This window comes from Thunnus maccoyii, chromosome 12 (genome assembly GCF_910596095.1).
Source record: "Thunnus maccoyii chromosome 12, fThuMac1.1, whole genome shotgun sequence".
Classification (NCBI taxonomy): domain Eukaryota; kingdom Metazoa; phylum Chordata; class Actinopteri; order Scombriformes; family Scombridae; genus Thunnus; species Thunnus maccoyii.
In genome coordinates, this window is record NC_056544.1 from 20,963,690 (window position 1) to 20,979,183 (window position 15,494).

The window sequence follows — 15,494 nt, forward strand, 5'->3', positions numbered from 1 at the left end:
TAGATGAACTGGGGAGATACAGACTGACAGTTGTAAATTAGCACATGATGTTGCACACAGTACAGCATGTATTTCATATAAATCATTGATCACTATGTGCAAATTACTGTCATTACTGCCATCCACCTTTGTTGTGACTATATGGACCAAAGAGACATAAAGCAGGACCATGGCCAATATATTATAGCAAAAGTATGTGTGTGCTTAATCAATATTGTACATCCACAGAGACCCACAGAACAGAAACCACAACATGCACCTCTGTTTTACCAACTTTATTGCCTTGACCTTGCATTAGGCATACAGTGAGATGTATAATGTGTGCAATCACAATGCATAGGACACAGCAGTCTGTAGGCTAAATCCAGACTGTCATAGTCCGTTTACTGGTTCATGGCGCTGCAGTAATCTGCATCCTGGTTGGTGGTGAGCAGCTTGTCCACTCTGACTCCGATGGAGGACAGAGTGCGGTGCAGCTCCTCAATGGTCTCCTCAGGGAGAGTTGGCTGCCTGCTCATGATCCAGGCGAACTCCACGTGTAGCACACCGAGGTCGGTGCAGCTGTAGACCAGAGAGTAGTTGTCGTAGTCAGTGGACAGAACCCAGTAAGGGGCAGCGGGAGAGTCTGGAGAGGTGGAGAGAGACAATATTTTTAAAGATGATGCTCTATCACAGTGTTGGAATAATATGTTTCTGGTTTCCCAGAGATGGTTTGTGTTAAATTAGGAGTTCTTACTCTCAAAGAAGGAGACCAGGAGCTTGGCAGGCTCAGAGGGGTCTTTAGCCGCTGCAGAGCCACTGATGGAGTTAATGGTCCCATCAGCACTAACAAAGATAAACAGTAAAATGTCAAAAGACAGCCAATTAGTAACAGTGACACAAACAGCGGAAACTACAGCATCTGACTCCTAAAAACTCAAGTTTTTAAGAGTGAAACATTTATTTAAATCAACAAGCAGCATTAAACATCTTTGACAGGCAGTAAAATAGATCTTGGTCTTAGTTGTAGTTCCAAAATTTTAATTTTTATTGATCAAAATCTTCAAGAATATGTGTGAATATGCCTCAAATGGTTATAACCAAATGAAAAACTGTTGATGTTTTACTCACAGCAGCTCTCTGTTGAGGACACCAACAACTCCAGGGCTCAACAGGCTGTAAGTGGCGGTGCTGCATTCGCCCTTCTGGAAGGCATGCGGCAGTCTCTGGATATCGTACCACGTACCGAGATACTGCAGAGATGGCACAAGGAACATAAGGGCATGAAGTAAAATTCGTAGTTGATGAAGAACATCTTGAGGCAAGTTTTTGTTTAGCAAGACAAATTGTCCATCCTGGGAGGCCTGGTTTGTTTTATGTAGGAGTTTAAAAAATATATATAGTAAATGGTTTTGTATTCACCCTTGCAGCATCAAAGTTCTCCTGAACAGCAGGCTTGGGGCATCTTCCTGGCATGATGACCTGAGCATTGGCTGCCAGAACGGACAGCAGCGTCAGGGAAATCACCTGGATGGCATTCATCTTTCCTCCACAACCTGTAGAGATTTTTTTTAAAGTCAATTATTCAGTTTTAAACATGAAAAATGAAAAGCATCATTAAAGTATTGAGAGGAGAGGAGAATCACAGGTGCCACCTGCTTACTTATATTACCGGGTAGCAGTGAAATTCAGATTTTTTTGAGGTGTATTTATAGGCTTACATCAGTTATTAGGTTCTGCAGCCCTTCCTCCCTATTTACACGTGAAGCTATTTTGAGAAAATTGAGGAGTGTGAGAATTGGCATCTGTCCACACAAGTATTTTGTGTTTAAACAGGCCTGTGACAGAGAAGCATTCACAGGTTAGTATTGTGATTGTGAGATTACTGTAAAACACTGAAGCACAAAAACAAATGAATGAATGAATAAATGAACAAACGAATTTAAGCAAATCATTAGAGAGGTAATAATGATACATATCATGACATTTTCTTGGTGATACCAGTGCTATGGGGTAACAGTGATATCACAAAAAATGAGTCCACAGTTGATCTACAAGTAGTTTTTAGCAACGTTTGTGGTGCAGCACCAGAGGTGGCAGCGCCAGTCAGTCGGTCAGTCGGTCGGTCCACCACTGAGTGAAATATCTCAGCAACTGTTGGATTGATTGCCATTAAAATTTGGTACAGACTTTCAAGGTTTATAAAGGGTGTAAGCTAGAGAATTTGGTGGTCCTTTCTTCTACTGCCACCATTAGGTTGGTATTTCTGTTTTTTTTTGGTGAAATGTCTCAACAGCTATTGGTTGGATTGCAATGAAATTTGGTACGCATTCACATCCCCCATAGGGTAATCCCATAATTTTTCTTCTTTTTAAATAAGGTTTTCATCTGATCAGTGTTTTAATTTGTCCAATACTTTGGTTTATGACCAAATACCTGAGAAACAAATGACATTCCCATCAGCCCTAGATGTACTTTGTGATTAGTGATAATTAGCAAATGTTAGCATGCTAACACACTAAACTAGGGTAAATGGTAAACAACTTGCTAAACATCAGCATGTTAGCACTGTCATAATTGTGAGAATATTAGCTTACATTAGCGTTGTTAACAATGAATGTTGGCCTACCATTTAAATCCAAAGAAAGGTCAAAACTCTGTCAAACTGAGTGAAATGATTCATATATATCTTTTACCAAATGTCCTGCAAATCATTTCACTTTTCATTTCAACTTTTTCTCGCTTTTTCTCATCTTCAAAGCCCTCAAAAACATTTTGCTACAGGGTTTCCCTTCGACTCCGATCTCCAGGTGTTTGATCAGCCCACTTGAGACTGATGTCACACAGAGGTCAAAATAGGCAATTCTTCTTTTACTGATGCAGACATGGGATGAGTGCTTCTTCAGTAGATTGAAAAGAAGATTGCATGCCAAGAAATATAGGCTATCTCGATAAAATGAGCTTTAAGACCTATAATTGTTTTTATAATCACCTGCCTTCAATCTGGGAGGGGGATTACGTATTTTACGGCTTTGGTGGTTGTCATCTAACTAAAAAAAGCAGCACATGTTAACAGTATTTGTTGAGCAAGTCATCATTAAAGACATTAATTGTTTCAGGTATTTACTGAATGTAGCCTAATAAATCTAGGATCTAAGGCTTTTCAGTTATTTCAAGGATTCTTGATCCTAAAGAATCCTACTACCCAGGATCACACGGTAATCAAGACCTAAACAAGATTTCCATCAGGCGTAAAGGGCGTAAAAGCTTCAACCTTAGAGGGATTAAACATTCAGTACAGTAGTCATTTGATGGGCAAAAAATGTACAGTAGGTGATCCGGACACCAGATTGTTACTGTAGGCTAATTAGAACATGGACACGTCCCTGTGCTGACCCATTGAATTTATAGCCAGTGCCTGTTTCCTGAGGTTAAACCTGTTCTTATCCCTTCGCCTCACTGTGACTCTATAATGCTGGGTGCAAACAAGACGGACAGAAATCCCTTATAAAAAGCTTACACCCAGGAGATTCCTAAATTAGCGGTTTACATGTCCTAATGCTCTGTTCCCTTAATTCCTAAATCCTTTATTAGTCTTTTTTTTTCTAAGTAAAAAATGTTCAACCTTGCTTGTCTGCTGGATGCCTACAAACACAGACTCCTCCTCTGATTATGGCTAATTATTGTAATTAAACTAAAGGTGTATAAATACCAATATAATACCATTTATTATATATATATAGATATATAGAGATATAGATATATTATAATAATAATAGTGCACATATATCATCTGATGTTATTATACTGTTTATTTTCCTTCCATTGTTCCTGCTGTTTCTCTTAGTCGGTGTCACAGCTACCATTAATATAGCTACTACCAACAAATAGCAACATTAACAGTAATAATAGCATTCATAAAAATATTAAAGATGATGATAATACAATTAAATTTTGCATCTGTGCTTTTAATTTCCTTTATTAAAACTGTATTCTTATTTTATATTTAATTTTTTCATTCATGCATTTTCTTGGTTTTATGTATTTTTGTAAAGTCATTTTTAACTTGTTTCTGACTAAATGTCCATAAATTACCCATAAGTGGTAAATTAATGTAGTATTTTGTAGTTTGAGTTTTGTTTATTTGATTGAAATCAAATGAATGACACACAACAATGGAAATTAATATGTATCAAAAAAAATCCCAAGAGCTTATCTTTTTGGATTTATTATGTCATGTATTATGTATTATGTTATTATGTTAAAAATTACTTCTACCTACCATAAATAACATAATAAATTCACACTGTTTAAGATATATGCTGTATAATTAGTGTACTGTATAATATATACTGATAACATGACATGACAAGATTGTAGAGATTAAGGGATGTGCAGTGGGCCCAGTATTTGTGTTTGTATCTATATTTGTTGAGGCAGCAAAATTATTTTGTATTTGTATTTGTATTCGAATAAAAGTGGAAAGAGGCTTAAAAATCCTGTTTTTGTTTTTGTTTTTGTTTTTGTTTTTATTACGCTTTTAATTTTAGAGAATTAAAGTGTTACAATAAGTGTCCATGAACAAACTACCTTACGAAGGAGGTCCCCACACTGAGTCTCGAACTGGTCTCCCAGACCATAGACGACTGCACTGACTACTGAACTAAAACTATAGTCATCACCTCATTGCAGACAGACCTCTTCCTATTTATACAGCCATAACACAGAGACAGCACAGTGTGTAACATGAAGGGAAGAACTTCAAAGGTGATTCTTGCTTTGCACTTTTCATTTATTGCCTACTTTTTCCCACCTAACTTTGTGGAAAGGAGAAGGGGAAAAAAAGGTTACGGAGAGTTCCTTGGGAGCACTTCACGTGTGTCAGTAGCTCAGCTTTATCTCTGGGGAACACCCCCAACTCCGGGAGTGATGTCCAAATTAGGAAATGTGCATCATGTAGCAGGTGGATGTGACTCCCCTCGTTGAGACCTGCTAATACACGTAATGGTGGAGCAGAGGAGAGAGACTGAGATAGTGACATAACCAACCTGTGTGCTGGTATCATAGACTGTAAAAAATATGGACATAGTCACCGTGACGTCACCCATTGGTTTTGAACTGCCGTTTTGAGGCCTCAAGTGTAGCGATTTGACCATCGCCATCTTGGATTTGGCCGTCGCCATGTTTGATTTTTGGAACCAGAAGTTACCAAATTTGGGCGAGAGGGTGGGGCTGACCATAGCGCTAGCTGCTAGCTTGGTTAGCACGGTGCATTTACAATCTATGGTTAACAGTGATAATGCTAATGCTAATGCTAATTTTCGCTAGCGAAAAACAGGCCTAAAACCATTAAAACAAAATGTACTCACCAGAAAAACTAATCATCCGACTCATTGATTGGTATTTTATTACAACTACCACAATGTTACAATTAACTTTAGTAAACTGAAAACACACTGTGCAATAGCAGCAGCTACACCTATACACAATGGTTACATTACGTAAGCAACCTTGTCGCCATGGTAGCGACTTGTCAATCACATCTTAGCCACGCCCTAAAGCATACGCTGCTTTATCATCTATTTTACTCTAATGGGGCCATAATTTACAAAATGAACATCATGCTGTATTGAAGAAGACTTTAAACTCGCGATTGAGACCATAAACTCATTAGGAAACCGTTTACTGAGGTAATAAATCAAGTGAGAAGTAGGGTTATTTTCTCATAGACTTCGTTACAATCGGACCTCTTTTTGCAGCCAGTGAAGTCGCCCCCTGATGGCTACTAGATAGAATACAGGTTTTTGGCACTTCCGCATTGGCTTCATTTTTCAGCCCCAGAGCTTGCCGCTGGGCTGGTATTTGACATGTTTTTTTTTTTTTCTTCCTGAAAACAAATTATTTTGTAAAAAATTTGTATGAAACAAATATTCATAAAAAATCCACTATTTGTGCTTTGCTGAATAACATATTTGTATTCAGGCACACCCCTATTATGTGGCAGGCGTCTTAACCAGTAGGCTGCCAGTGCACCCTTGGCCATTTTGTTAAGGGGCTTGTTCACAGAACAGTAAAGTCCCCAAGTAACAAATCATGTGGCTTTAACTTAATATTTAAATTAAATAACCAGAAAGTGTGAGAGGTTCGGGAACAATTTGAAAGAACATTAGAGACACACACACACACACACACATACAGACAGACATCCAGCAGCAGGTCTGAACAGTGACGTCACTGAGAGGTCACAGCAGAATGGTCCAGCTTATTAAAGTTAATGGTCAGGCCACTGTTACGTACACAAATCACAGCTCTGTCCAGCTCTGATGTGCAGAATGGCATCTCTCCACAGACAACTCTTCAATTATAAATTGTGCTACAGCAGCATTTGCCACTCCAGGTTTCATTCCTGCACACTAAAACAAGAGGATGAGGCTGCACTGTGGGCACCTGATCACCAAACCTGGACGATGTCCTGTAATGGTGTGGTGAGTGTTTTGCTGGCACTCATTAGGTCCCTCAATATGAGCATCATTTGGATGTCACAGTGTACGCAAGCCTTGTTGCTGACCAGGTGCGCCTCTTCATGTCCAAAATTTTGTCAGAGGGATAGCTCCAGAAGGTTAATGAGCTGCATGGTGCTCATCACCAGAAGATAATGTGGGGAATATAACAGTAACAAATTTCATGACAATCCATCCAACAGTTGTTGAGATCAGTTTGGACCAAACTGGTCAACCGACCAACTGAACCAGTTAGTGAGACTAAAAAACATCTCAAACAACAGATTTACATATGGATTTGTTTTAGATTCCAATCATAAAAATTAAACAAGTGATACAGTCTTGACTTCTCCAGCTGGTCAGAGGCTCATTCAAGACGCAAGAGATTTGAAACCCTACAAGATGACAGGTGCCAATTGTTCATGAACCTAGTTCTGGCAGATTAGTGAAGACTCTCCTCAACTTCAATATTAGTCATCATTGCTAATCAGGGTTATAATCAGGCTTTGTGCGTCGCGTTCTCAGCCAAGGAATAGTTCAAATGAGTTGTTGAGTGTGTCTCAAAGAATTCAGGCAGTTATGGAGGAAAATTTAGGTCCTATCTGTTACCACATGCAGTAGGTGTACCCACCAGTCTATATGTGTAAGTAACCCCTAACTCTCCAAAAGCTCTTTACTGTCCTGCAGACTGTAGAGGGAGATCTAAGTACCTCGCTGCCCCCCTCCACTGCATGTCTGCTGTTTAGCAAAATAACCACTCAGCCGACTGTTTGTGCATACCTATTTGCCCACAAGGCATTAAAGAAAACATACTTCAAAGTGCAGGCCCATGCTGTAAGCGGTTGGTGAGCACAAACTGTCAGATTAAGAGGTCTGAGAGGATGATCCAGCCAACATTTAGTCGGATTTCTAGCAAATTACCACCAAGCATGTTTGGGTCAACCCCCTGGCACCCTAGGGAGCGCAATACTTCTGACACCCAAACTAGACATATGAAGAAAAACAAAAACAAGACTGATCTCTTGGATTTTTAATGTCTACACTCAGCATCATGTAGCTTCTCTGCATGTGGCTCTAGAGCAGCTATGGGGGGGTTGGCCATTTTGCCACTGGAAAAGGAAGCTAAGCATTTAGGTGTCTTAACTATGGCCTAAAGTGCTAACAAGGGATTAGTGAGGTAAACGTTGAAAGAGGTTTAGCACTCCATGCTTAGGACCAGTGCTGCTTCAGTAATTACACATCAGTTGCAAGGTGCGGCAAGTAGTTGGATGGGAGATCATAGTGATGTCAGGACAGGGAGGGCTTACCGAAGGAGATAAGGCCAGCTAATGGAGATGAAATGAATCGGTATTTAAAAGGTCTTTTTTAGTTAAGGCAGTTAGCTGGCAGCAGACTGCACTCGGACCAGTTGGTTGGCTGGTGGGAGGCCATTTAGTTGGAAGTGAAAGAGCTTACAGAAGGTAGACTGACTCTGTGAGCTGTCCAAAGGTTTTTCATTTATATTTTTGACTTGTGTTTCCTCCTGAATTGGGACAAACGAGGTCCAAACTCTGCTCATTGGTGTGAACTTGAAGGTAAGTCAATTAAAATTTCTTTCAATATTCCCTGCTCACCTTCCATTATTCTTATACCTCTGTTATGACTGATGTGTGTAGGATATATTTTATGTTTTGTAAGTCACATTTACTTCTGTATTATTCTTGTAAAGTCACAATCTAAACAGTATAATCTTAAGCAATATAAGTGTCTATTCTATCTAACATCTCAGTATGTGAGCAAAATGTACAGAAACTAATTTAAAATCCAGGCAGATTTTACAGCCAAATATTTGCATCACAATTTTATAAAAATGCAGAACTTTCAAGTGGTAAATCTTGTCATGTAGAATGTAAATAAAAGGCGACTGATCCCTGAGTGAATGATTAATCTAGAGGCCAATGCGATTAGAGGAACAACCTTGAAATCTGTATAATTAACCTAATAATTAGTCCGGATTCTGTAAGTAGTACTTATGGAAAATAATGTTAAATGCGCGCTGAATTGTCATGTGATTAATTATGTCTACATGTGACTTATATACAGTATATATACAGTTTATTAATTTATTATCACCACATTTTTCACCACTTTGTCATGTGAAATAATGACACCACAAGTAATTCTTAAATCCACACTACCTGCAGCTCACCACATGTAACTGACAGAATATGCATGATTTGAGCATGCATGTGTTGCATGGGGGGATTAGGAAGGGCCAGACAATACTTCTGTCTTGTCTGATATGACCTCCTCAGGGCTCCATCTAAGTCGTCAGCAATTTTTCCCTTTAATTCATTCTTGTAATGAGATTAACTAGGCAACAGCAAATCCAAGGAGTCCAATCCCCGGATTTGGCAGCTGCGGTGTGGCCTCTGCTTGTTAAGGAAATATGACAGGAGTTTTAGAGCTCACCTTTGGTGACAATTTCACTCACAAAATTCTGAAGCCACTTAAAATTTACATGTCATATTCTGTAACTATAAGATGTTTGAGCGGGGTCAGGGTTCAACAGGTCTCAAGCTACAACATGATTTTAGAGAACTCTGTTTGCTTTCCCCTATATGTTGCCAAATGTAAAAAGAGATCTTTTGGAATGAATGAATGTTGCTTTGATAAGTGTTAGCTGTGTACAGACTTTGTAAGGGATTCCTCCAGTTGGCTCCTCCAGTCGTCTCTTTTCTTGGGGCAATATCCTGTTACAGTTTGTAATACTAATTTGTCTGAACAAGCCCCGAGCATTGCTTTACTTGATGAACAGTTTCTGTAGAAATCAAACACATTTTTCTTGGTTTACAGCTTTATTTTTTCACTCTCAAGATGTAATCATTGAGTGTTTGAGCTATTGTTCATCCGCTCAAACTACAACGCCGAAAAATCCTAATCATCTTGAACTATGTACAATTGTTCACAGTGTCTCATAGGAAAGACTAAATCATTAACTCCCAGTGGAGTGTGTGTAAAGGCGATAATACATTACACAAAGCCCGGAGGCTCAGAGCTTAGTGCCCACTTGGGAATTACAAGCATATAAATGTTGAAATATGCTCCTTCTCGTTTGCTGATGCTAGCTGTTATGACATTGGGAGAGAAGGAGGTGGAAATAAGGTGCATGTGTTCGCACCACATAGCTCCACATAAACCGATTGCATCCCCAGATTTATCCCCAAGGTGTTTTTAGGACATCCTGGGAGCTAATGGAGGCTAATAGGCTTAGCACTTAGGGTGTATTGTCCGGGATGCTTACAGGCAAGGTTTGCTGAGGGTAAAACTCTAAACGTGCGGATTACCTCCAACACATCCCTTTAAAGTGCTGTATAGCCAGGACTTAGCTAATAGGATCGTGGGGGTAGCGGGGGCCTGGGAAGGTGGGGATGGGGGTTGGACAGACCAGCAAGGCGGTCTGCAGGCAGGTCAGCAGATGTAGCTAGCAGACTGTTGCAGGACTAACAGAGGGATTACAGCCCTCAGATTAAATGAGCTTCAGAGGGAACTTGAGGGACGGTGGATAATGCACAAGGCCTCAGGGCAAATCTTATGACTGCATTTTGCTGGGGGAGGGGACAGCAGAAATAATGTGGTACAAGTACATGTGCACAGATTACACATGTATTGTACAAAGTTTCATACAAAAATTTGGTTTGATTTATATGTTTGTCATATAAAATTTACAATTTTAAGAACTATAAACTAATATCATGAGAGAAGTTGATTGGGTAGTTTTTGTACGACTCTGATTCAGATTCATCTATCCACAAACACAATGCACACTGGTCTTGGATTAGCAGAACTGGATTATTACGCTGTCGTTTACAGTATCATATTTTGTAATGGGATTTCTGCAGTGTAGAGGGCTAATTGGAGGTGTCTAAGGCGATTGTGCTTGTGTACACAAGCTGCTGGCTCAGCCAAGAGCAATGTGGCCATTAGGGGTTTGCACAGTATGTGTGTCTTTTTATTGCAATACTTATGAGGACCTGCTGTGTTTACAAGGATAAATAGATGAGAAAAATCCTTAAATGTAGCACTTCTTTTGCTGGTCTTCACATGTTCATGTGTTAGAGTTAGGATTTGGATTTAGGGGTTAAATTTAAGTTTAGGATTAGGTTTACTTTACGGTGAGGGTTAAAGTTGGTTTAAGATTAACACTTAATGCTATGGTTGAGGTAAGAGGTGAGAGTGAGGGTTAAAGGTTAAGGTAAGGTGCAAGTGCATTGATCTCACATTGGCAGTGGTTAGGGTTATACGTCTCCCCTTTGTTATCTATTTCAGTTTATTCTCCGGGAAGACATAAATGTCAAAGCTCTGCAACAAGAAGAAATCCTCTGTTCCATTGAATTAAAGTTTGCTGGTAGAATAAAAACATGTGTTTTGCCCACATTTGTTAATGTGTAGTATGTGATGACGATGTTCTGTGAGACATAATGATCTGTTTGTGAGATATTTTAGCATAATTATATATTATGGAGCAATGGCAGTCTAGCGCAAAGTTCAGTGACCTTCAACACCTCTTTAATGTATAGATCATTGCTGCACCCTAGTGGCAATGATAAGAAATTACAAAATTCCTACAGAGGCGCTTAGATGGTACAATTGCTGCATCTTTTAACATATCGGTATCTGAGTGATTAAAAACTCCTACATTCATTAATTTTTTCATTTTCTAGGAATTTACAATTCACAGTTACAATATGTAATATGATATTATAGTAACTAATTTGTCAAAGTTTGTGCTACCCGTTCCATTTTCCAGATTTTAACTTGAACCTCTTTTTAAACTTGAACTTCAACAGTGATTCACGTGGAGGTCAAAGGTCGTGTGTGTGTGTGTCATGACCCCACGGGAGCAGCTGAGGAAGATGACAGCACTGGGAGAGCAGGGGGCTTTAGATGAGAAGCACTGGTATCGTCTGGTCAACGGCATGTCGGCTGGAGGTGAGAACGGAAACAGATAAGACTAAGTGACATGACAATATAAAATCTGGCAGGTGTCTTTTTCTTGGAATCTGAAATTACATTTTTAAATAAAAATATTAGTTATGTATGTGAAAGTAAATTTATCGCTTCTTGAATTTACAAATTTCTTGACACATCTAAATTGTGCAAATTTCACTCCAATCTGGAGCTCCAAATGGGTTAAAACAACATTGTGATGTGGTGTGACATTGATTTTAGTGTTGCTACCTGGTGTCATGAGATTCTCAGTCACGCCTGCAGTCTCCAGCGTTCACAGTCGGAGCATGTCTTTTCTTGCAGAGCTGAGGCACAGGCAAGAGATGATAATGAGAAACCAGATGGCCATGGCTCCACAGATCCTCACCCAGGGGCAGCAGAGGTTGCAGGGGGTCCCGACACAGTTCGAACCACGCTTCATGGAGAGGTGCGTTTGTGAATTTGCTCTAAAATCCAAAATAATAGTTCTCTGGAAAAAAGACACCCCTGAGAATAGTTACAGGTGCTGGAGGGAAGAAGACATGGCTACTTTAAGGCTTGAAAGGAAACTCTGATGCTCTTTTCTGTGGATTAAAAAAAATAGCAGCTATTGAAGATGCAAACAGTTGATTATCTGTTTATTAATAGCCCTTTGATATCATATTCCTTTCTCTATCAGGGAGTTGGTCCCCCCCAATGAGATGGTACCTTCTGATGCCAGACAGATGCACATGGCACCTCACCTGGGTCCACCTCTTACCCCACATGCTAGTGTCCTGCCTGGGAGAGCTTTCCCTGGAGCAGGTGAGCACGGCCCAATGCACATTCATGCCTGAGAGAATTTCCAGCCTGTCCATATAGATTTAAGGAATGTGAATGAGGATTAACAACCCATTTTTCTTTCTTTTTCTCAGCCGGCTATGGCTTTTTGCCCTCGGAGCCCATGGAAACAGTTGCCCGGCGACAGGAGCTCATTCACAAGCAAAATATAGCCAGGTAGAGCGTGTAACATCAGCATCTGACATTCCACCTACACACGAGTCTGCATCAGACATTTCATGCTTTCTCAAAATGTATTTAGCCTCCTCTGCTTTAGCAAAGTGTGATATTTTTATTCCATCTTTATTTTTGAACAAATGTGTCTAAAATATTTGTGTATGCTCCTGTTCAGAATGGAGATGAATGCCATCCTGCATCAGAAGGAGCTGGAGAACGCCCACCAAAAGGGACTGATGGGAATGGAAAACCCTATGTCGTACCCCTCCAACCCCATGGCGTTCAGAGGCCGTCAGCGCATGCCAGACGGCCACGACGTCTTCGTCCACCGTCCCACCTTGGATGAACTTCACTCCAACAGCATACTCATGTCAGCCAGCCCTTACCCACCAATCAGCACGCTGCACAGAGAGAGGGGACGCAGGGCGGGCAGAAGGCCGACCGCTCACAAGAGCGCAGAGAGCCACGTGGCCAACCTGAAGGGCCAAACTGAAGATAAAAGTGTAGAGCAGAGCCCAGGGGCCACATCAGGGGAGGAGAAAGAGGTGGAGGCAAAGGGCGACATGGGTGAGGAGTGTGCCGCCAGCAAGACGCATCATCAAGCCAAAATAGACTCTGAACTCGCCACAGGAAGCAGGAAGAACTACAAAGAGGGGGAGCCAGGCCTGCGTAAAGCCTGTGTTAACAGCCAAGATGGGTGCTCAGATGTGGCCAACAGCAGCGCAAATGACAAAGACATAACAAGCCAATGTTCAGCTTTCCAGGACAAATTCATGTATCCCTCAGCTGGTGGAGCCCTCACAGGCATGCCTTACATGTTCCCAGTCCCTGGAAATGGTTTCCTCCCACCTGGTATGTTTGAAAAATAAAGATCTACAGCTTGATTTTAACACTTTTAATTCCTTTTTTTTAAGCAATGATTTTACCAATATGAATTCTTTGTTTTCCAGGTCCGCCGAATCTCTTTCTAAATGGTGATGAGGTGCCTGAGGACATACGGAAGTGGACAGTGAATGATGTTTACAACTTTATCAACAGTATACCCACATGTTCAGAATACGCTCAGGTTGGTATCTGCGGTTTTCTGTCATTGTTTCATCTCCATTCTTTGTGCTGTGTCTTTGTTGTGTTAATGTGAAATAATTTCACTCTGCAGACATTCAAGGACCACATGATTGACGGGGAGACGCTTCCCCTCCTCTCAGAGGAGCATCTACTGGACACACTGGGGCTCAAGCTTGGGCCGGCTCTTAAGATCCGCTCACAGGTAAAGAAACACTTCATAAACCCCACAGGGAAATTTGTCTTGAAGCCAGGTGAAACATAAAACACACAAATTTTAATATATGACATATACAACATAATTTCATGCATAAAAGCATAAATATGTGCTTCAACCTACATAAGCTCACATAAAAACAATGTACATAGACTGTGGCCGAGCTCTGAAAAGTTGTAGTTTCAGACATAAAAGAAAGAAATATTCAGACTGGACCTCCATTAATACAATATAATGTAATCCAATACATCAACAAATTACAATACAGTTGAATTAACACCTTTCTGGCACAGTCTCAATATAATTTGAACATTACATAACAGCAGGATATGTCAGTGGAATAATTTCCTGGTTGCATTGCACTTTTCCAGGGGGTGATAGCTTGTGTAGCTCATTAACTTAATCATATTCATTACCATTAATACTCTGTGGTGTTTAGTTAAGTTTATTTGTAGAGCACAGTATCATATAAGCAATTCAAAGTGCTTCACAGAGTGATAATATATGATATATATATATACACACACACAAATCAGCTGGCAGACTGTTCCATATTTAAATATGTGTCAACTTTCTTTATGACTCCACAGGTGTCCAGGCGCCTGGGCAGCATGTTGTACATGATGAACCTGCCGCTCTCCACCCCCACCCTGCAGGCCACTCCTGAGAAGCCTGTGGATCACTCGTCAGAGATCGGCTCCCCAGTTAACTGCAACAGCGAGGAGATGTTGGCAAGTCCAAGAGACCCTGATGTCCTCAAGTCCACAGAGCACCTTCATGAAACAGAAAACAATTCCCCTCCATCTGCCAGCAGTGAGACAGCCTGATCAGTGATGATATTATGGAAATATGAGGACACATGCAAAACTGACCAGGATGAATCTGCGCCTACAGCACTGCCTGATAAACTGCTGCTGCCCCAGTGTTGTTTACATGATGATTTACTGGATTGAAAATGCTTTTTTACTATTTACTACTGCTGCCTGGGCTTATGATACACAGGTCCACAAGACCTAAGTGTCTGCTAAATATTTGTATTTGACATATATTTTTATGTATCTGTAAAAGTGGAGTGAAACTGATGAGGATTTTGAGTTATGAGGAGCTAAGAAGGTCTTATATATTTTTTTTGGGCCTAAGTCTCCAAACGTCTGATTGTAGCTTTAAATTCAGTTTGGATTTATGTTAAGCTGCTATGTGTCATTTTCTTAGTGGGTCTGCACGAGGACCTTAGAAACCATATGGGGATGGTTTTATAATCAAATAATGAAATACTTGTGTGTGTCCTTTGGATTTGGATGTTTGATACCTTTTTGGTTATGTTTGTTTGTTGAATGGATTGGAAATAAAAGTGTTTTTCTACACAGGAACCTGTAGTACTTTCTTACTCTCATCATAAGGAATAAATATGTCAAGACCAAGAATCACATATTGTCAGTGGTGGAATGTTAATGTAACTGCATCTACTCAAGTACTGTACTTAAGTACAATTTTGAGGTACCTGTACTTTACTTGAGTATTTCTATTTTGTGCCACTTCATACTTCCACTCCACTACAGGGATATATTGTTTTTTTACTCTGCTACATTTATTTCACAGCTGTAGTTACAGGTTACTCTTCAGATAAACCTTTTATATGTCAATCATTTGTTATATAAGTGTTGTTGTAGATTTGACTTGTCAACAGTGGCCTATAAGGTGTTAAAATTAGCTCTACCTTGAAAACATTAAATGTTGCATACATGTACACATCAGTGAACAGTGATATTTAT

General features: G+C 40.1%; 2 protein-coding genes across 5 annotated transcripts; one reads left to right on the forward strand and one right to left on the reverse strand.

Moving 5' to 3' along the window:
- Window positions 1-269: 269 nt before the first annotated feature.
- On the reverse strand, window positions 270-5,464 carry LOC121908994 (apolipoprotein D-like). Of its 4 annotated transcripts, none has more exons than XM_042429336.1 (5): window positions 5,349-5,464; window positions 1,402-1,535; window positions 1,111-1,232; window positions 737-825; window positions 270-625 (listed from the first exon to the last, which is right to left on the reverse strand). In XM_042429336.1, exons 1-5 carry the CDS (start codon window positions 5,371-5,373, stop codon window positions 384-386), a joined length of 612 nt encoding a protein of 203 aa, XP_042285270.1. In that variant the 5' UTR covers window positions 5,374-5,464; the 3' UTR covers window positions 270-383. The 4 variants fall into 4 exon arrangements, with proteins under 4 accessions (XP_042285270.1, XP_042285272.1, XP_042285273.1 ...); XM_042429338.1 differs by lacking the exon at window positions 5,349-5,464 and adding an exon at window positions 5,073-5,231; XM_042429339.1 differs by lacking the exon at window positions 5,349-5,464 and adding an exon at window positions 2,609-3,014.
- Window positions 5,465-6,748: 1,284 nt separating this feature from the next.
- On the forward strand, window positions 6,749-15,187 carry samd7 (sterile alpha motif domain containing 7). The gene is made up of 9 exons (XM_042429293.1): window positions 6,749-8,053; window positions 11,309-11,450; window positions 11,772-11,895; window positions 12,127-12,251; window positions 12,362-12,443; window positions 12,619-13,295; window positions 13,394-13,509; window positions 13,600-13,710; window positions 14,313-15,187. The coding sequence occupies exons 2-9, from the start codon at window positions 11,348-11,350 to the stop codon at window positions 14,547-14,549; spliced, it is 1,575 nt and encodes a 524-aa protein (XP_042285227.1). The 5' UTR covers window positions 6,749-8,053; window positions 11,309-11,347; the 3' UTR covers window positions 14,550-15,187.
- The last annotated feature ends 307 nt before the right edge of the window (window positions 15,188-15,494 follow it).